Source organism: Microplitis demolitor, chromosome 1, assembly GCF_026212275.2.
Source record: "Microplitis demolitor isolate Queensland-Clemson2020A chromosome 1, iyMicDemo2.1a, whole genome shotgun sequence".
In the NCBI taxonomy this organism is placed as follows: Eukaryota; Metazoa; Arthropoda; class Insecta; order Hymenoptera; family Braconidae; genus Microplitis; species Microplitis demolitor.
Window position 1 is genome coordinate 12,747,991 of NC_068545.1, and position 21,785 is coordinate 12,769,775.

At 33.1% G+C, this 21,785-nt stretch overlaps 2 protein-coding genes across 6 annotated transcripts in view; both read right to left on the reverse strand.

Moving 5' to 3' along the window:
• LOC106693955 (TBC1 domain family member 30-like) overlaps nucleotides 1-21,785 on the reverse strand; it is a 526,797-nt gene that overhangs the window by 211,284 nt on the left and 293,728 nt on the right. The gene's annotated exons all lie outside the window — the stretch shown is intronic.
• LOC103570404 (uncharacterized) lies at nucleotides 18,645-21,660 on the reverse strand. Of its 4 annotated transcripts, XM_053741229.1 has the most exons (6): nucleotides 21,502-21,660; nucleotides 21,089-21,313; nucleotides 20,747-20,971; nucleotides 20,405-20,629; nucleotides 20,066-20,288; nucleotides 18,645-19,978 (listed from the first exon to the last, which is right to left on the reverse strand). In XM_053741229.1, exons 2-6 carry the CDS (start codon nucleotides 21,298-21,300, stop codon nucleotides 18,674-18,676), a joined length of 2,190 nt encoding a protein of 729 aa, XP_053597204.1. In that variant the 5' UTR covers nucleotides 21,301-21,313; nucleotides 21,502-21,660; the 3' UTR covers nucleotides 18,645-18,673. The 4 variants fall into 4 exon arrangements, with proteins under 4 accessions (XP_053597204.1, XP_053597206.1, XP_053597209.1 ...); XM_053741231.1 differs by lacking the exon at nucleotides 21,502-21,660 and having other exon boundaries at nucleotides 20,875-20,971; nucleotides 21,089-21,138; XM_053741234.1 differs by lacking the exons at nucleotides 21,089-21,313; nucleotides 21,502-21,660 and having other exon boundaries at nucleotides 20,533-20,629; nucleotides 20,875-20,944.

Sequence of the window (21,785 nt, forward strand, 5' to 3'; positions counted from 1 at the left end):
ATTCTGGCAATTAACTCGCAATATTATTTTAGTAATTCTTATAAATCGTCATAATTATTATCAATCAAGTTTTAATAAAGTTATCATTATTGTACGTCACCAGCAATTTACTTGCGATATAAAATAGTATAAAATTAAGTAATAGATTCCATGTAAAACTGCGCCATTCCACGTGGGAAAATATTGTATATCCAGTATCTATCAGAACAGTTTATATATTGTTATTTTGCGAAGCGTTTATTCTAAGTAATTGAACTATATTATGATTGGCAATAAAACTTGCATTTTTCTAATTAATTCCTTTCATTCTATCTCTTACTCATATTATTCATTATCCTATTTTACTGGTAAGAATTATTAATTAGTCTCAAAGAGTATTATTGATTAAGTAAGAATTGATAGGTTCATCAATAATAAGAAATTAATAGATAAGTAATAAGCCGTGAGGTAAGTTAGTGAATTTTAACATACGTTGCCGAGTTTGAATAAGTATGGGTCTTTGCTTTGCAAGAACCCCAGCCCACCGCTTTGTCCGGTAAAATAAAAATTAGTTAGAGGCTAGCCTAACCTGCGAAGCCAGGTTAACCTGCGACTTCTGGTGGCTGCTGGTTAAAATCGCGAAGACAAAAAGTGATTTGTCTCAATATGTATATATATATATATATATATATATATATATATTTATATATATATATATATTGAGACAAATCGCTTTTCTTTTCGCGATTTTTACCAGCAGCCACCAGAATTCGCGGGTTGAACCCTGGCTTAGGCTGGCCTCTAACAAATTTTTATTTTACTTAGACAGAGCAGTGGGCTGGGATTCTTGCAAAGCAAAGACCCGCACTTATTCAAACTCGACAACGTATATGAAAATTCATCAACTTACCTCACGGCTTATTATTTATAAATTATTTCAATTATCTTATGCAGCTTAATCAATAGGTATTGGATCTTATTACATAATTTTACCAGTATTTAAAAATATGAATAAAAGATAGTAGGTAGAAAGGAAAGTATGCAAGTTTATTGCCAGTTATAATAATTTCAATTACTTACAATAAATGTTTTCGCAGAATACAATAGATGTGGTCCGAATAACAATGAATTGCCACGTGGAAAGCGTTGGTTATCGCACTGAATTTAGGCTTTATAATTAATACGCTGATACTATAGATGTAACAGCGGTAACGTAATGATAAACTAATTAACTTAAACGTATTTTATACTAAAATAATAATATATAATAAACAATAGAATCGCAAGCTAAGTTGCCAGTAAAATATAAAGTATAATAATTAAATTTAATCGTAACAGATTTATAACGTAAACCGTAATTAATATCCGCGACGGAGACGCGGATTAACCGGTAAACCGTATGCGGTCACCCACGTGTGAAAATAAAAATAATAAATAATAATAAATAAATGATTTTAAATGTTTCCTCCAAGTTAAAATAAATAATAAGTTATAGACAATAATGAAATTATAAATAATGAACTCTTGGAGTGCCTGAACCAGCTCCTCAGGCTGGGTTAGTGCACGCAGGCGCCAGACCGTTTATCCCAAAACGGACAAAATTAAGTTCAGGGGGAAAATCTGCGAGGAAAATCCGAGCAAGTGACACACGACAAAGCGGACAAACAATTGGGGAAAATAAAATAAAATGAATAATAATAAGAAAAAAAAGAAAAATAGTAAATATATAATAAATAATTATATTACCAAATAATAAATAAATCAGAAAAATTAAATAAAGCAATAGGGAAAAGATCCAGGAAAATAAATATTAAATTTTCCCCGACAGCTGTTGGTTTCCGTATTTTAATTGAAACAGTACTCAATATAATTTATAATACTTTACAATAAATAATTTTTGTTAAATTAACCACAATAATAACACTCGGTGGTTATAAAAAAAAATAATAACGTTATATAAATTCAACCCAAGATATATATAATTTAATTTAATTAACACTGGTAATTTTACTATTAAATAAAAAGAAACCAATTATTTTCACTCAAATTTTTCCAGACAACAATAAAAAATAATAATAATAATCTTACTTTATTTTATCTCTCAACACGCTTGAGAGAGAGAAAGACACGGAATTTTTCCTCACTCACACTCAAAAGGATAAATTTCTCGGTACTACCAAATTATAAATATATAACATATAAAGTTAAATAATAATTTTTGCATAAAATCTCGTTAATAATTTTTACCGCTGGGGTACATATAATCCAAATAAAATAATTATAATGCTATGCAATTATGTTAAATAATAATAAACGTGAATAATAATTGATAATATTATACCGATATTCTAAATAAAAATAGAAAAATAATAATTATATTAACTCGGGAATTTTTCATCTGAGTGCTGACATCAGTGCTTGAGGAATTTTTAAGTACCGCGTGAGTTGTATAGCTATATATACTACTAATATATATATATATATATATATATATATATATATATATATATATAAGTGCGTACCGGCAACGCTTTACGCCGTTGCGTACGCTTTATCAATATATATATTTATATATATATATATATATATATATATATATATATATATATATATAGTTAATTACCAAATGTTTTCACCAACATACGAAATAATATTTAATGATAATTAATAATAATTCTCCAATATATCATTCGATAAGTAATTAATAAATACAAATAAATGATTTTCTCCGCGGCGACCAACAACTACCGGGGGAGGCTAACACGTGAAAGTATATTATCCAGCAAAATAAATACAAAGTACTTACTCAAGTTCTCTCCAATGACTCAAAAAAAAAAAATAAGAATTGGAACGAAAGCCAACCAAATTCGCCCAGTAAATCAATTTAATAAAATTTAACTTTCTTTCTAACCAAATATTTAATACACAATAATATGGATTAGTTTTTGCGTCTGTGCACCGTGCTAGTCCGTATCTTTCTGACTTAATTATCTAAACCTCCACCTGTTGGTCGTCGCACACATGTCACCACCGTCGCCCTTAATTTTTATTATAATTACATTTGTCAGCCCTGGGCCTCACTTAAATTAAAAATATAAAATATAAAATGTAAATCCTCAAACATCTGAATGACACATAATTAATTAATTAAATATATGATCTGTTTATCGATATCTTTAGTATCGGAAAATAAATTAAATAATAATAGCCCAACTAATAAACATCACTTGACGTCATCAGTTGGATGACAAGTTTAAGCAAAGTAATATGTTGACAATTGTTGGGGCATAAAATAACGCCGAATTATGCATCCCAACTAATTCAAAATTATAAATAAATACTTAAAATAACCAGAAGTCAAGCGTTGTTGCCTTAAATCATAAATTATAAAAATAAAATTAAATCACACATGTGCTCTTTCATACCCTTCGCGCATGCGCGAGCACCGTGCACGGACTCTTCTTATAATCACTCACAACGTTTCACTCTTTGGTAGTTGGCGACTTACGCAGTGATTATTGCAATCTAAACCTAAAGTATCGTCGCCAATTATGTATGGATATACATACATAACAATATATATGCTTACGTCGCTAAGTATTAGATGTTAGCATATAAACGTCTCACTTACCTTACCGTTAAATAATATTAATAGAAATAATTAAAATACCATAAATAACTTATGGAAGCAATCTTAAACTAAATAAATGAGTAAGGGCTCATGAAAAAATGACAACATAAATTATTTTATTTATATTTATTTATATAGATTACCAAAATACATAGGTACATTAGAGTGGCGCCTTTATTCTATTATATATTGATATCTTTACGCTTAAATACATGATTGAATATTATTATTCACAGCTATGCCACGGGGTACAAAATTATAACAGCATTTGTTTTGATTAAAATTCATGAATGAAATATAATATTCGTTTACAATTCCATCATTTCTGTCACATCGTTCGTCAAAGATAGATATAAACTTGTCAATTGAAGGATCAGTAAACATACAATGCAAAAACATGATACAATATTGGCCGCATACTTGAGGATTTTCCTGTTGCAACTGCTTGTCGTAATATTTGAACCATCGGCAAGTGTGTTTGAGACGTTTAAGGTGTTGAGGAATGAGTGGTGGTAATCCATAGCTGTCAAAGTACCATCCATTTCCAAGTCTATCGACGTACATGGCAACCCAGTGCTGTTCTGGCTTATTGTGGCCATCTGTATTAGCAACAAAGGCTGTCAGTCTCGTCCAAATTTTCAAGATTCTGTCCGCTGGATATACTCCAATCGTGTGGTATGGTATAAACTGTATAGCTCTCAATATTTGCACCGTGTTCATTACAAGCCTGACACTTCCAAGGACAATCTGTTGTGTTATGGTTGTTTTAAGCAAGCTCAGCTGCATGATGAGTTGCTATTGAAGAATTTTGATGACGCGCCTTGCTATTTAACCACTGTTTTATTAAATCTGCACACGATAAATTACATTGATTACATGCTAAACTTCTATTTCGTTTCGCCTCTTATACACTGTGTAGAGCACAAGTTAACCGCGGCTGTTGTAAGGCTGCTACTGGCGGGTTGTTTGATAAATCTTCTATATTTATGACAGGACGACAAAGTAAGCCCTCTAAGTATGTTTTTTGCAGTCTTCCTTTTGTGGAAATTTTCATAGCACATTGGCAAAAAACGCGGAGCTGTATGTGTACGTATTCTATCATTGCCTCATCATCATACCATTTAAGACCTTGCTTTCTTGTTAAAGCATTATTTTCAGCCTGCCATTCTTCTGACTACAGCATAAATGAAAATTTGGGAGCTAAAATCTAGTGGGCCGTATCACCATTAGTTAGAGAAGTAACACCGATTTCTTTAGGTAAAAATTCTCGTGCCTTGTTAATAAAGCCTTGAATATATAATACAAGAGCCATAATGTTCTTCACTACAAGACAGATTTACAGTTACTGAAGTATTTGAATTTTAATTTCGGAACACATGCAAGTGCACACAGAATACCAGGTGAAATTTCAGCTCGTCTTACTATTAAGATAGCTTCAGTAATAACTAAATTACAGCCATTAGGCAAGGCGTCCATGAGACAAAAAGCTTCACGTGCAAGTGTGAGACGTAAGCGCATTTCAACGCCATTTATAAAAAATCTTTCTTGATTAAAAATGTCACAAAGTATATGGCCTATAAAATCGGTTGATTTTTCACATGTTAATAAATCACGACATTTATTCAATCCTAGATTATAGTCATCAACACTATCCATTTTACTAGGAGTATCACAAGACCATCCAACTGTACTTAAGGTTGATTTTTTAGCATCCAAACCATAGTCTAGTTGGGTTTCTATATATGCTCTATACACATATAAATTATTGGGCGTTGATACGGGCTTTTAATTAAACAATACGTCTACTTGATTAAATATTGAATGCATAAAATTATTGATAGGACCCACTTTAAGCGGTGTAGTACTAGCTGCGACAAGAGTTTTACGTGTAATACTTATAGTCCAGTAAAGGAAAGTTTTAAATCGACATTTGTTCTGGAAGGCTAACTTTTTAACTGTATCTTCAATTTTGTGTGTGAAATGAGGATACATAGTCAAAAAATCAAAATCAGCATGCAGGGGTTGGAAAAAAAAAAGGAAAATTACCCCCGAAACAGAATTTTTGCGATTTTTTTCGAAAATATAATTTTCAGCGAAAAAACATCCAAGCAAAATCGATAGAAAATAAAAAAATCTATAAATTTTGTATTAATCACTTTCTTCGTAAATGCAATAGAAAAAGAGATATTTGCATCTAAAAATTGCAATTGAGCCGGCTGCTACTGATAATGTACCCTAATTTTTAAAAGTGCATAGAAATAAACTAATCAAGATTTTTAAATGTTTTTTTTTAATCTTTTCTATTTTTTATGATTCACAATTCTAAATAAAACAAAGTTTTTTACTTTTTTTTTTTAAGTTATAAAGAATGGCATTTTTTAACTTAAATTTTTAATCACTGAAATTAAGAAAAAAAAAATTTTTTTTCATCCACAAATCTTTTTTGAAGGTTTATCTTTTATGTTTATTCATTTGTTTCCAATTGCCATCCACATTTACCTGAAATTTTACCAGAATGAAATAACTATTTAAAAATTAATTGCCCCTGAGTCTACGACTTTGATGCTCGGAATAATTCGTCTCTGTCACTCTTAGTATGAATAAACGTCTTTCTCACTCCTACAGCAGTTGTGTCCAGCTAATGCGCGGACATGTTGCGCGTTCATCGAACAAATAATAATAATAGTTGGCGGCCGCTCAGATACTCGAAGAAATTTGGTTTTTTGTCTTTTTTGTAATTTAGTCTTTTTTTTTTTTAAGACTTAATTAACTTATAAAAAATCTATTTGACAATAAAGGTATCAATCGATTACAAATTTCATGAATCGTTCATGAATCGTTAAGGAGTGACAGAGACGAATTATTCCGAGCCTCAAAGTCGTAGACTCAGGGGCAATTAGTTTTCAAATAGATATTTTATTCAGGTAAAATCTCAGGTAAATGTGGATGGCAATTGAGAATAAATGAATAAACATAAAAGATAAACCTTCAAAAAAGATTTGTGGATGAAAAAAAAATTTTTTTTCTTAATTTTAGTGATTAAAAATTTAAGTTAAAAAATTCCATTGTTTATTACTTAAAAAAAAAAATTCTTTTTATTTAGAAATGTGAATCATAAAGAATAGAAAATAAAAAAAAAAAAAAAAACATTTAAAAATCTTGATTAGTTTATTTCTATGCACTTTTAAAATTGGGGTACATTATCAGTAGCAGCCGGCTCAATTGCAATTTTTAGATGCAAATATCTCTTGTTCTATTGCATTTACGAAGAAAGTGATTAATACAAAATTTATAGATTTTTTTATTTTCTATCGATTTTGCTCAGATGTTTTTTCGCTGAAAATTATATTTTCGAAAAAAATCGCAAAAATTCTGTTTCGGGGGTAGTTTTCCTTTTTTTTTCCAACCCCTGCATGCCAATTTTGATTTTTTGACCATGTATCCTTACTTTAAATACAAAATTCAAGATATAGTCAAAAATTTAGCCTTCCAGATTAAATTTCGATTTAAAACGTTCCTTTACTGGACTATTACACTTGAACTTATCATAGTATGAGCAAGATCAATATATTTCATCACCTTGCGCCTTTACGACGAATTCTGTCGGTGAGTTAACAGTCAACGATGAAGTTGGTTTATAATAGACCCACTGTCAGCTTTCGATTGTTGTTTGAGTAGGAGGCTATGAGAATAATTCAAGTTCTGTTTTAGCACATTCGCAAGAATGCATGTGCAAAAGCGACATTTTTAAAATAACGATTTAAGAAAAAATTTCATTCACTGTACACAGCTTTTTCTTTTTTTTTATTTGTTTTTTTGCTATTTTTCTTCTCATTTTTTTTTTTTTTTTGTTTTACGTTTAATTTTTTTCTGAACTTTTTTTTCTATCACTCGTCTTCTCTTATTAGAATGCCTCCTTACTAAACCAATGGTGCTATTCATACCACTAGCAATAGCCAACTGACCAGGTACCCTAAACCACTTATAAGACTGTCGATATTTTGCTGAGCTTTTCGTTTTTAATTATTACCAGATTCACGTGCTCTGGCACTTAACGCCTCTTTGACGGGTACGTTGTGATCCAAAACATCTGTAGCAATATTTATACTGGATTTTAAAGCTTCCTTGCCAAATGCTTTCGCACCGCTTTTTAAAAATAGTAACACACGTCTAAACAAGCCACCAAGGAAGCTACCAATACCATGTCCTCTTCGATTTGGCGAGCCTATGTAAACTTGACTTATGCCATCAAAATCATGAGTTCCGTCACCGTACTGTATTATTTCAAACCCGGCCATTTTGTTAGACTTAAATTTTTCTCTTGAAATGTAATGTCACGGTCAGCGTACTGTATTCAAATGGAATAGAATTCCTGAACTCGTCTCTTATATCAATTTCGATAGTGTTCATGGTTCTGCGTCATACGGGTATATAACGGCCCGGTGAAAAAGTCTTTATTTTAGTTGAACCATAGGCGTAATGATCGGTATCAACAGGTACGACACGTAGCAGAGGTGAGTGCACGTCTCCTGTTATATAACCTTCACAAATATCACTGCACACAAATATTTTTCTAGGCAATGCATTAACTAATGATGCAGGGGTTGACCCTTTGCATTCGTTTCTTTCTGAGACAGGTATAAGTAAATAGTCTACGCCAAATCCTAGTATCTTTTCAAGTATTTCATTGAACTTCAGTGTATGTATAGCTACGCAATCACATATTTTATAAACTGATATACAGCTACTGGTGTCATGTACAAAATTTATATGCTTAGACATTGCAGGAAGTGTATTCATACATTGCACTAAAGAGCTAATATTTTGATATTGACCATAAGGTACACGACCATAGTAAATGTCAACTATACTTTCTTCTTCTTTTTCGTTTTCTTCAGTAACACTTTTTCCTGCGTCAGTATTTATAGATATGTTGGTTGTACCTATGATAATTGCAGTAGATCCTTTTGGTACATGTAGTATGGTCATAGGAGTTTGTATTTCTACTAGCGCAACTTCCCATTCGCCACCTAAGTCCAACGCTTGAGGTAACTGTGTTATAAAATACGTAGTCGTGTTATTGGGGAAATACTTCATACTACTGTTACTAGGTAATACAATATAAAAATTATCTCTAATTAAAGCCATTTTTATTTAACAAGAGATAAATCTTCCTCATAAAACACACCGTTAATGGGTTCGTTTTGTAAATCGGATAATAAATAAACCACTGACTGACGAAACATTGAAACTGTAGAAATTTTAAGAATCTCATTACTCCAGCCACTTTCGTATCCTTTCACAAATGCTGCTTTAGTCTTACTGATGCGTACCATGTCATCAACGCTATATTTAGGTTTACGTTTTTTCATAAGTCTATAACGTTTATTATTTTCATAGCGTTTCTTAACATTATAAATTGCTGCAGCATAATTATCGTCATTAACATTTACAGGGGCCATTTTTATACCACTAGGATGTGTATGATTGTAAGTATTGATAATCTTCTGTAATACGTCTATATATCTTTTTGACCGTCTATCCGTAAAATATCACCACATTCTCTTCTTGATCGTTCTGTTTAAACGTTTAACGACAGCTGCTTTTACATCAGGATTTCGTACAGTTCTAAATTGTATTTCTTTTTTCTTTAAAAATTCTTGAAAAGATGCGCCAAGAAACTTTTTGCTGCTATCCGTTTGTATTAAACGTGGTTATCTTTTTCTGCTACGTAGCAGTATTTTTTTAAAACCTTGTGTCACAGATACACTAGTTTTATTAAATAGAGGCTCAGCCCACGCAAATTTACTCAACACGTCAATCATCATTAAAATATATTTATAGCCGTCGTCGTGCATTAATATACTTCTTAAGTCTACCATATCAGCTTCCCATATATTATCAATTACTTTTACGTCGTAAGTACGTCTGATAAAATATTTTCTATTTAGTTGATGCTTTGTAAAAGTTTCTTGTTTATTTAGCCAGTTTTCAATCATGTCTTTTGAAAACTTTGAATCATCTCTACCAGCTAATTTAAAGAAATTTCTAGCACCCGAAAAAATAGCCACGTGTGAAGGGTTATAATATATGGCTTTTAGCATTTCATTGGTCTGAACTTCATCCATGACAATTTTTTAGTTTTTCATTTTATAGACATGGAGTCTTTGCCTTTTTGAGTTGCTCTAGTCCCCTCATCATCACCGGTCATAAACTCATCTAAAGAAGCAAGATCTTCCCGAATAACTGGTATGCTTATATTATCTCGTGAACTTGTAGGTGTAGAAGATAATACTGTGCTATTGAAAAAATTTTGGTTGCCTATATATTCACGAGGGATATTTGAGGCTTGTAACACTTGCGCGAATTGACGCCTTCCTATAGCTTTGACAGATTTTCTCCTTTTCATAGCATCGTTCAGAAGATCCGTTATATTTGAGCCTGCTATTTTTTTACCATAAGGTGTTACAGCCCCATGGCTATCCGACGTTATCGTTGAGGTAGGTAAATTTTTTAGACGTTTTAACTACAAACTGGCTTTATTTTTGAATTTTTTCGGAATACTATCTATAATTGAATTATCGATACCGGCCTCATATGAAGTATTATGTACAGTCGTTGCAACCGAGTGTATACTAGATTCCGACGTTTTAGGGACAGTGTCAAAAGAAGAACCAGAAAAATTTATATTCTCGTTTGTATTTAATTCGGCAAATGTATTTTCTAAAGGTTTTTTTTCATATTTTAGTAGACGTAAATAACGTTCAAGGATTTGCAAGTACGCCTGATATTTTTCACGATCAGAATTATACTTATTAGAGTTTAGAATCTTATTCATTTCATTGTCGAACCGTGATAGAGTTGTGCCTAAAGTCTATATAGTATTATTTTTTAATTTATCTTTATTTTGGTCTGCATTACCATGATCTTGTTATTTATCTTCTGGTACTAACACCATTTTGCGAGCGTATTCCATCGTAATTAATGTGCGACTATTGTTGACCGCAATGCGCCTAGTAGTGGCGCTAGAAATGCCGGTAGAAAACCATCTTTCTGTACATTTAACTTTTTCTTATTATTCAAACTTTCTAGGGCCGATAATTTTCTCAAAAACGGTGCGTAACGTTTTAATTTTTTGCGATCTTTTGATGATAACAACACATTACCACGTAATTTATTTAGAGCGCACCCGCAAATACACCTTACTAAAGCTGCGTCAGCCTTACGTAGTACAGCTTGTCTTCGTTCGCTATTTAAATAACAGAGTGCGCGGAGCATAGGAAGGTGTTTCTTTTTAATTGGTCCGCGCTGCACCATTATCAGTGGTATACTGGAACATTGTAACATTTAGATCTATTATTTATACTTTTTTTGGTTATATAAACGAATTGATGTTGATCATCTGGGAAAATATAGCAACGAAACCGACGATTTTCAGGCGTTGATTGTTTCAAATCTAGTAGTAAATATCCGTGGGGGACAGATGTCGCATGATAGTATATATCTTGTAAAAATGTGTCTTTTTAAAATAAACTTGCCTTGCAAGGTGTTGTATTTGCGATCTATCACTTGGATTTTTGAAAATTACGATATAGTTTGCGTTCAAGGATATATCTTTTTGACTGTGCCCTTGATGAAAAATATTTTGTGTAATAAAAATTACGCTCAGGTTTCTATGCTGGCTACACTCCATGAATAAATCTACGACGTTATTGTTTGAGGCCTCGCGCATCACATCATCGATAATAAGCAATTTCGGACGCGCATCGTTAGTGTAATCTTTACTGCGCGGTAAACCTTCACGAAACTCAATATTTTTATAGTTAGAATATTTCGTATTGGAAGACTGCCAATCAGCGTAATAAAATATTACTCTCGGAAAAATCGCATCATCTGAGGGAAATATTTAATAAACCTTTTTACAAATACTGTCTTACCACACCCCGTGAACCCGCAAATAATTGACGTCCATGGGTGTTTCCACCGTAGATCCATTTTTCGAACTAAATTGAGCGAGTAATGTATATCTTATATATTTACACAGAAACGAAATAAAATTTAACGATAGCTTATGCGTAATTAGTTATTATTAAAAATATGGAATTTTAAATAAATAAAAATACATGAATTAAAATTTGTACAGTAAGAAATACATGAATACAAATTTAACAGACAGCTTAGAAAATCTTATGTATTTTAACATTATTCTGTTTTATCTTCTACTATCTTGGAGGTGTTTCCACTCGTGTTATTGTGGATCGATTTCCATCGTTGCGTGAGAAGTTGCTGAATCAGCTCTGGTGCTGACCGCATAGCTAGCTCAAAGATGTAACGGGGCATACCCAAAAGAAAACTGAAATAATAATTAGAATATATCCACATTCGTTTTACAATAGCAATAATGATAATAATAATAATAATGCATGTTGTGCGGCCAGTGAAGACTTTGTTTACTCCGTGGCTCATCGTGGGCAATGTAGGTCAGCTTCCCATCTGCTGACCTACTAATCGCACAACAAACTCTACGTTGGGTTAACTTCCCAACGAAAAGTCTAACTGAGTTCAAGACAATGCTGAACCAGGAAGTGCTCCCGACCACTAGCCCTTCTCAGATGAGGGCTACCTACTAGCTGGGTGGAACATCGAGATACTGATTGATGACGACCTTGGAGAAAAACGGACTGCATTTATGTAGACGGAGGAATTACGAGCCGATCTCTTGATGTGCCATAATAACATTGAACCGGAGCGGAGAGGCTACATGGCGAGGATGCATGCTCTCTGGAGCCATATGCATCCTAACCACAGACATCTCACTCAACAACATCTTCGTGACTATGCCTCTCATCTCTGGCGAACACGAAGATCACTGTTAATGAACAGACGATTATCTCATAGTCTGTCGTTTCCAGCACAGTTACATCAAGAGAGACGCCGTTCTTGTGAAGACGCCGACAATGATTTTGAAAGACGACAAGTATGTATCACTAAGAAGATACACTACCCAAAACATCTGTTTCTGGCGATCCCCGATCCATCGAGCGAGTAGAAGCTTTCTGATCCGATTTGTATGGTGGTCAACCAAATGTGAATCGTGACCCTCCAGCTCTCAACAACTTCGAAGCATTTTGTCGACAACATCGCAATGACAATGCTAATGAAGAGAGCCCTGAAGTCAGCGTGGAAGAAGTTCGTTCAGCTCTAAATAATGGTAAGAACTGGACTGCTCCGTATCTGGATGGCATTAACTTGTTTTGGTGAAAGAAACTAACTTCTACCCATAATCATCTGACCCGGATTTTTACAACATTCATCAGAGGTAATGAACCAATTCCATGCTGGCTTGTAGAAGGGGCGAACCGTTTTTATCCCGAAGAAAGGTGACTTGTCTGACGCGGAAAAACTACACGCCTATCACCTAATTGAATGCAGTTTATAAAATTTTCACCAAAATCTTGAATAATCGCACTCTGCAGGAGATAGACCCTGTATGATAGCAGCTATACGAACAACGTGGCAGTAAAAAAGGCCTGTCAGGTTGCAAAGAGAATCTGTTAGTGGATCGTTGTGTCATTCAAGGCGCGATCTACTATCAGCGCAACCTGTCAATGGCCTGGATTGACTACCGCAATGCATTTGACTCAACATCTTATGAGCTTATTCTCTTTTTGCTCAAATGCCTTGGGGTCAATCGCGATACAGTGGGATGCATTCAGCGTACGGTGCAACTTTGGCGAACACGGTTCCACATTAAATGTGGCAACAACAAACGTGTAACTGAGGTTGTACAGTACAAACGAGGAGTCTTTCAGGGAGATTCTCTGAGTCCTCTGCTGTTTTGCATCTCAATGCGGCCAATATCTGTTGCGCTACGCCGCACACGTGGATACTCAGTGTGCCCATCAACTTATCGGAAGTATTCGATCACCCACTTACTCTATATGGATCATCTAAAGGTGTATGCTCCTGATGAGGAACACATTCAGACAGCCTTGAATATCGTAGGGGAGCGCTGCAGCGAGTATGTGCGGAAACTCCGGAAAATTTGGTCATCAAAACACGCAAAGTCGGGAATATGTATCGGAGCATGCACCCTAATTCCTCAGTCACCAGATTATACCTTTCCCGGCACATCGGAGGGAGAGGTTTACAGAGCTTGGAGTGTCTTCATGATCGTTTGGTTCTAGGTTTAACATACGAAGTTGTTAATTTCACAGCAGATAAAAACGACTTCCTTATGCAAATTGTTTATATTCATGAGAATGGGCAGAAAGGAGCGTTTTTATATAAGGCAGCAATGTATGCAGCAAAATCCCTTGGTCTCGGGAGAGTAAATCCTCTTATTGACCTCCCTAAGGAGGAATTTAAGACGGTCGTCAGGAACGCTAAGCAACAAAAACTGCTCAGTACACATATGGACAAGTCCACGCACATCGTTTTCTTTAAACACGTGCGTGATAATGGCTTGTTCACCCAGCTGACGTTTATCTGTCTTAAATCAGAAGGCCTGATGTCCGAGACTGAAGGGTATATTTTTGCCTGCCAAGATGGTGTTATTAACACTCTCGAATACCGTGCTAAAGTGCTCCAGATGCAGCTACCCGACACTTTGTGTAGGGTTTGTAAACAGCATCCAGAGACGCTTATACATCTTTTGTCAGCATGTCCTGTGCTGGCAGGAAATGCATACATCCAGCGTCATAATGCTGCTCTGCGAGTACTTTATTACCACCTTAGACATAAGCGTGGTATCGACAATACAGCAGTGCTGCCTTATTTGCCAGGAGATATTCCGCAAGTCGTTGAGAATGACCGTAGCCGTAGTTATTGGAACGTGCCATTCGCAACAACGCGGAAAATAGACCATAATAAATCTGATATTGTGCTCTTCGAGAAAACCGCTCGTAACATTTATGTTATTGAGTTTTTAGCTCCAGCTTAATATAACATCACGGTTAAAGAAGAGCACAAGCACGAGATATATCAGGATCTCCTGTTTGAAATTGGCAAACTTTACCCAGGCTACCGTGTCAAGCTTGTTATCGTCCTAGGAGGGATGAAACAGACTTTTGTGTCTGCATTGGCTAGAATCCCAACTTGTTTATCGCAAGTTGAGTTTTTGGCATCACGGATACAAAAGGCTGTCATTCTCGGATCCCCCCGTCTACTTAGGCAACGAAACGACCTGCTGCGCATGCTGATCATCTTGTTGATGAAGCATCGCAGTAGTAACTATTTCGCTTTTAGGTGAGGCCCTTGGTAGAGTCGAACTACCGGGGATAACCCCCTGAGCATTTAACTTAAAAAGAAATAATAAAATAATAATAATAATAATGTAAAATTAAACCTATACTAAGAAAAGTTGGCGAATCTCTTACAGCACAAGTAACAGCGCTTAACCAAATGACACTTTCAACATTTAATCGTGTCGGTAGAATTCTGAACAAAGGATTGGGTTGCCAATATGCTCTCAATGTGTCCAGATCGTATTCTGTCACATTCACTTCATTTCCCAGTCTTCTTCCGGTTTCCACGAATCTTATCACAATCTTTAAATTTTGTGTAATGCATGTTTATGACACGCTTGAACTACCGTATAAAACTAAGACTCGTCTTAGTTTTGGACGGCTTGTCTTTTTACCTCGCGTAAAATGCAGCTAACATCTGTGTATATCATCAGTTGTTGTTTGAGAGTCTCATAAAAATTTAGCCTTGTTTTTTTTTTATTGTAAACCAGTTATTTTTTTGACGTGTTGGAAATAATAATTCATTTTCAGAAAATGGGTCTTTGATTAACCAATGACCTTATATAGAAGATTCTAAATCTACTAGTTCTACTTCTTCAGGTAAAAACTTTCCATAATTATCGAAGAAGCCCTGAATATCTATCATAATATTCATTTATATTTAGTTTTAACGCTTAGGTGGACTGTCCTCGGAGAACTGAAGATAATAAACCCGAATAAATAAATAAATAAAAATTATTTACGCTGCTATATGAAAGAGGGGGAAAATAAAGCATAAAAGAAGCGAGCATATTTTATATATTTATTATAATCTATGGAAACGTCAATTTAAATACAATTAATGAACTCTTTACACAAATGGTAATGTTGAATATTTATTTCTACAACGTCTTTTTTATATTGCGGAAATGGTGTTTTTCTATCACCCATGTACCTGTTAGAGCGCGGTCTGTAGGCGTATGATTACAATCTACCTGTCTTCATTATTGAGCGCAAAAACGACACAGTGTGAAATGTAATTAATCATGAACTCTACATGGTAATACCGGATGATAAAGCATTGTTGGTGGAAGAATAGTACATTATACCAGCCCTTCCATGTGTGTTAAATTATTATTTTCACCTATCAAAGTCTGGCATTCATTACCTATAAATATTTTGGGATGGCCAACCGAGAATTCACCAGTTTTGCAAATATAAGGGTACGATGAACACACATCTACACGTTTGATTTTTTCATGGTTTGTTACATCGTATAACGTAACAAAGCTTTCTGTACGACTGTCAAAAAAAACATCTCTAGGATTTAACGGTTTGGTACAAAGTAAGGGATGATCGCGTAACTCGAGATAAAAATAAATCAAAATCACATTCCCACTTTTCAGTAAGTCTATACCCTAATCTGCGGATTTTTTCTGACGTTGCTATTCGCTCTGAGGGAAGGCATGGTAGGGGAATTTAAATCAACTGAAGCGTTCGCAGTGGTCACTTTGAACACTACGGGAGGCTACTATAACCGAAATTGTAAACAAAAACACGTTAAAATTTTTTTTTTTCGTTTCAATTTAAATAAATTAAATAAAAATGAGACACCAAAGTTGTTGTGTAGTGAATTGTAAAAATACGAGCAGAAAAAGTGAGTGCAAATTTTATAAATTTCCTACTGCTAAATGGAAAATAAATCAACGGAATCAGTGGATAGCTGCGGTTAAAAGGCTAAAGTAAGTAGTACCATAACCTAATTGTTATCAAAAAAATAATTCGGAGTGTTATAAATTTTTGTAAAAATGTTAAGTTTAGCAAGCGTAAATAATTTTTTTGCAATTCTGTAATGAAAAAGTAAAAAAAAATTTATAAGTATATAAATTGTTATATTACAGAAATTTAATAATTTAAAGAAAAATAAAAGCTATCACAAAGTGAAAAAATTTTGATTTTGTAAACAGTTTAATTAATACTGTGCTGAAATAATGAAAAATATATATTTATAGCGTTGATGGATCACCGTGGGTTCCCAAGCCATATGATTGTATTTGTAGTGACCATTTTATTGGGGGTAAAAAATCAGAAGAGGAGTTGAGTCCTAACTACATTCCAAAAATATTTCCTTCAATTTACAAGTCTCCAAAAGTTAATGAATCTTCGGTCATAAACAGGTAAAAATTATTTGGTAAAACTAGACCCATGTTAATAACATAGTTATGATAATTTAATATTTTCAGATACAAGCGTTTAATAAACCGGCGAATAAAAAAATCACCTCCAAAATCCAGTTCTGAACTCACTGTATTAGAACCGATGGAAGTGATAAATGAATATAATAATCCTCCGATTGTGTCTTTAAAAGTTGACCAAGAGTGTCAAGTTGATTTTTATTCAAACTCTGATGTCAATTCTCAAACGTTTATTTGCAATCGTTATATCACAAATGATTTGTGTCATGCTGAAACTCAGACAGAAATTCAAATGGTTGAAGATACTAGGCCGATAAAAATTCATGCTAGTAATAAAAAATTTGTTAATAAAAAATGTGGTACTGATCAAAAAACGTTTGCTGATAAGGAAAGTCAAACGGATAATAAAATCTTCAGAGGATTTGCATCGGTGACAAGAGATCAAGAAATCATTGATCTGGTCGGTGTATCATTCCCAAATTTTGATTTCTTATTGAGTTGACTATGTACACTTACGCCATGAAAATTTATTGTGTCAAAAACAGACAGACTATTAATTTTTTTAATGAAAATTAAAACTGGATTAACATTTTCGGCACTCGGTGTATTATTTAGTGTTCACAGAACAACAATTTCAACAATTTTTTATGAAATCCTACAACATCTTGCTAGTGCGACAAGAAATTTAGTATTTTGGCCAGATATCGACGCAGTACAAGAAACAATGCCTGATTGTTTTCTATCTGATTATAATAACACCAGAGTCATTATTGATTGCACTGAATTTCGAATAGATATTCCTACAAGTGTCGATAACCGTGTTCTTACTTACTCACAATACAAAAAGAATTTCACAGCCAAAGTTCTTATTGGTATAACTCCTGGAGGTTTTATATCCTTGAGATCTGACGTAGCTGGAGGACGGAAATCAGATTCTCAGCTTACAATAGAGTCAGGGTTGTTGGATTTATTGAAGGATGGTGACAAAGTTTTGGCTGATAAAGGTTTTCCAGAAATCAAAACAGTGATTGACGCAAGTGGCAAGAAAGTACAAATGGTCATGCCGCCTTTTCTAGAGAAAAAAAATGAATTTTCAAGTGAAGAAACTCAACAGACATACAGTGTTGCAAGGGTTAGGATTCACGTTGAAAGAATTATGCAGCGGTTAAGAACTTATCAAATATTGCATAAAATTCCACAACATTTGTTCCATTGCATTGATGATATTTTGCACATTTGTTGTGTTTTGGTTAATTTACAGCCTCCAATTATTTCTGATAAAAAAGATCCTGAAAATGGGGGATAAGAATATTTTATTACTCATAACAGTTGGTCAGTGAGTACTTGTAGAAATACAAATTTATATTTGTAAGAAATTGTACATTTATTTTCAGCTATTAATTAGATTAATAATTAGGATTTTTGTAAAACATGTAACAAATAATAAAATACTTTTTAATTAATAGTAATGTAACAGACAATAACACTCTTTACTAACTAAATAAATATAAATTTTTCTGTAACTACTTATCAAACTAATTATTTTTAATTAGTTAATACTTTGACTGATTACTCTTTACTTATTTGTTAATATTACAGCAATTGGTGCTTTTATGCCGTTATAAATTATTGAAAATAAATTACTATATTAAAATATTTGTAAGATCACTTTCAGTAAAGCTTCGTTTTTGGTTTGCACTTTCATCTTTATTACTACTATCTAAATTGTCAGTATTTCCATCGTTGTTATCAGTATTTTCTTTATTAATGTCAGTAGTTGCTACTGTTGCAAACAAAGCTGGCAAATATTGCTCGAAATAGAATTTCTCACTCTTCAAAATTACATTTTTTAAAAATTCTTCGTGTCTGTGGACTTCTATTAAACAACAGCCATTTTCAACTGGTGAAAAAACGAAGAGATCACAAACACTCATGCCGGTGACGTACATTTGTACTTGAATTTGAGTGTAATAACCATCAGATTTTTTGAGCTCCAATTTATCATTAATAAATTCTAAATACCTTACGTTACTAACTTGATCAGCATCATTGATAACCGGTTTATTTTCACAGGTACTAGGACATTTGAATTCAACAATTTTAGAAGTACAACCGTCATCGATGACAACTCCATCAAGACTTGCACAAAGCCAAGGCTGATATTTACTGACAATTACACCAACCCGTTTAACAGTACAGTTGTACATTTGTTCATATTTTTCTTTAGCAGAAGATTCCATTTTTAAACCATATTTAGTAGAGCTGCTTTTAATTGTAGATGGATTTAGCATGTCTGAAACCAAATTTTCAACTGGTTTCCTGCTTAGAATTTTTATATGATGAACATTTGAACTTGCAGAAATTCTTAAGCGTCTAGCTTGGAACCAATTGTTACAAGAAGACTGTTGAACAGTTTCACATGAGAGTTGAATGATTTCATCTTCCGATAATTGCACTTTATTCAAAAAAAACTCTCGGAGATTCGGATCCAGCTTATATTGACTTTCATAAATAGAATGTTCCCCGCAAAAAATTAAAAAATTTTGTAAACATGCAGCACATTCTTCTTCCTCTAAATTCAATTCTACTTGCGCCAACAGAGAGTTAATCACATTTTTTACTGTATGTTTATTATTTTTTGTTAACTGTGCTTCCATAATTCGTTTTAAAGGTGAATCGACTTTTAAATAAGTTATTAAAACATTCTGAGGCTCATGTAATTGAGTGTATTTATGCGGCATCATTTTTTTGAAATACTCTCCTTTAGAATATTTGTGTTTAGCAAATTGACGTGCGCCCGGCTTACCCCATTGCTGCTCGCGACTCGTTTTTGAAGCACTTTCTTCATTATTAATAAAATAAATTAACGCAGCAACATGTTTACACTTGCCGCTCTTATTATATACACAATTACAGTGTACATTTGTCACGAAACGTGCAGAGTTTATCTGAAATTTAAATAGAAAAATCTATTAATTATATAATGCTTAAATATTATTTAAAGTAACGAAATAAATGATCTAGATGTGCATTACGTCTAAAGAAGTAGCATAAGGTGTAGCATGGACTGATGCTTGCCGAATAACGCGAGATTTTATCAAAAAACTTTCCAAGTTTCGTCGATGTTCCTCGACTTCTCTTACATGTTCAGCATCAACAAGTTTTTTGCCTTTGGTCATTGTCTCTGGCTGAAATTCTATTTGATAGGTGATGGACTGAAATCCAGTCTTTATAATAATATCCATGTCTTTGGTTCGACTAAAAATAATAAAAAAATAAGTCTATTAAATTAGTATATACTTATTCTATTCAGAAAACATTTTAATCATTATTTTTTTTTTTTTTATTTTTTTAAGAACTATGAGAGAACACACACTGTAAGAGCCTTATTTTTTCCACATAAATTAGCTGAAGCTAATTTTAAATGATTCTTATAACATTCATTATTCGAAAACCAGCGATTACATAAAATACACGTTTTTTTAGAGACATATTTACATACAGGTGAGGTACAACGCGGACATTTTTTAGAACATCTACGCTCACGACTAGACTCATAACTTTGATTGTATAGACTCATATCCATGTCTTTGGTTCGACTAAAAATAATAAAAAAATAAGTCTATTAAATTAGTATATACTTATTCTATTCAGAAAACATTTTAATCATTATTTTTTTTTTTTTTTATTTTTTTAAGAACTATGAGAGAACACACACTGTAAGAGCCTTATTTTTTCCACATAAATTAGCTGAAGCTAATTTTAAATGATTCTTATAACATTCATTATTCGAAAACCAGCGATTACATAAAATACACGTTTTTTTAGAGACATATTTACATACAGGTGAGGTACAACGCGGACATTTTTTAGAACATCTACGCTCACGACTAGACTCATAACTTTGATTGTATAGACTCATATCCATGTCTTTGGTTCGACTAAAAATAATAAAAAAATAAGTCTATTAAATTTGTATATACTTATTCTATTCAGAAAACATTTTAATCATTATTTTTTTTTTTTTTTATTTTTTTAAGAACTATGAGAGAACACACACTGTAAGAGCCTTATTTTTTCCACATAAATTAGCTGAAGCTAATTTTAAATGATTCTTATAACATTCATTATTCGAAAACCAGCGATTACATAAAATACACGTTTTTTTAGAGACATATTTACATACAGGTGAGGTACAACGCGGACATTTTTTAGAACATCTACGCTCACGACTAGACTCATAACTTTGATTGTATAGACTCATATCCATGTCTTTGGTTCGACTAAAAATAATAAAAAAATAAGTCTATTAAATTAGTATATACTTATTCTATTCAGAAAACATTTTAATCATTATTTTTTTTTTTTTTATTTTTTTAAGAACTATGCCGAGCTTTTGAAATAAATTTTAAGCTACTTAACCTTATAAATGTTTACTGCATTTCTTTATTTATTTTGTCATTATACTTACTTGTGTTTTTGGTACGTTGAGGTCAATTATAAAATGTCAATAACTATTTAATTCTCACATTTTTTATAACTTGTTTATTATTGTTTATAATATTTTTTTAATGAACTTTTTCTTTGAATAACATATAAAAACATACACTGACAGCCTCCCGTAGTTCATATTTAGTCTGGCGCTGCAGTCACACTCGGAGCGAATAGTACAGTCATATCTCGCATCCATACTACCGCCGATATTGAGTATTCTGTCGCGGTTCACTCTGTAACATTTAGGGCAACCATGCCAGT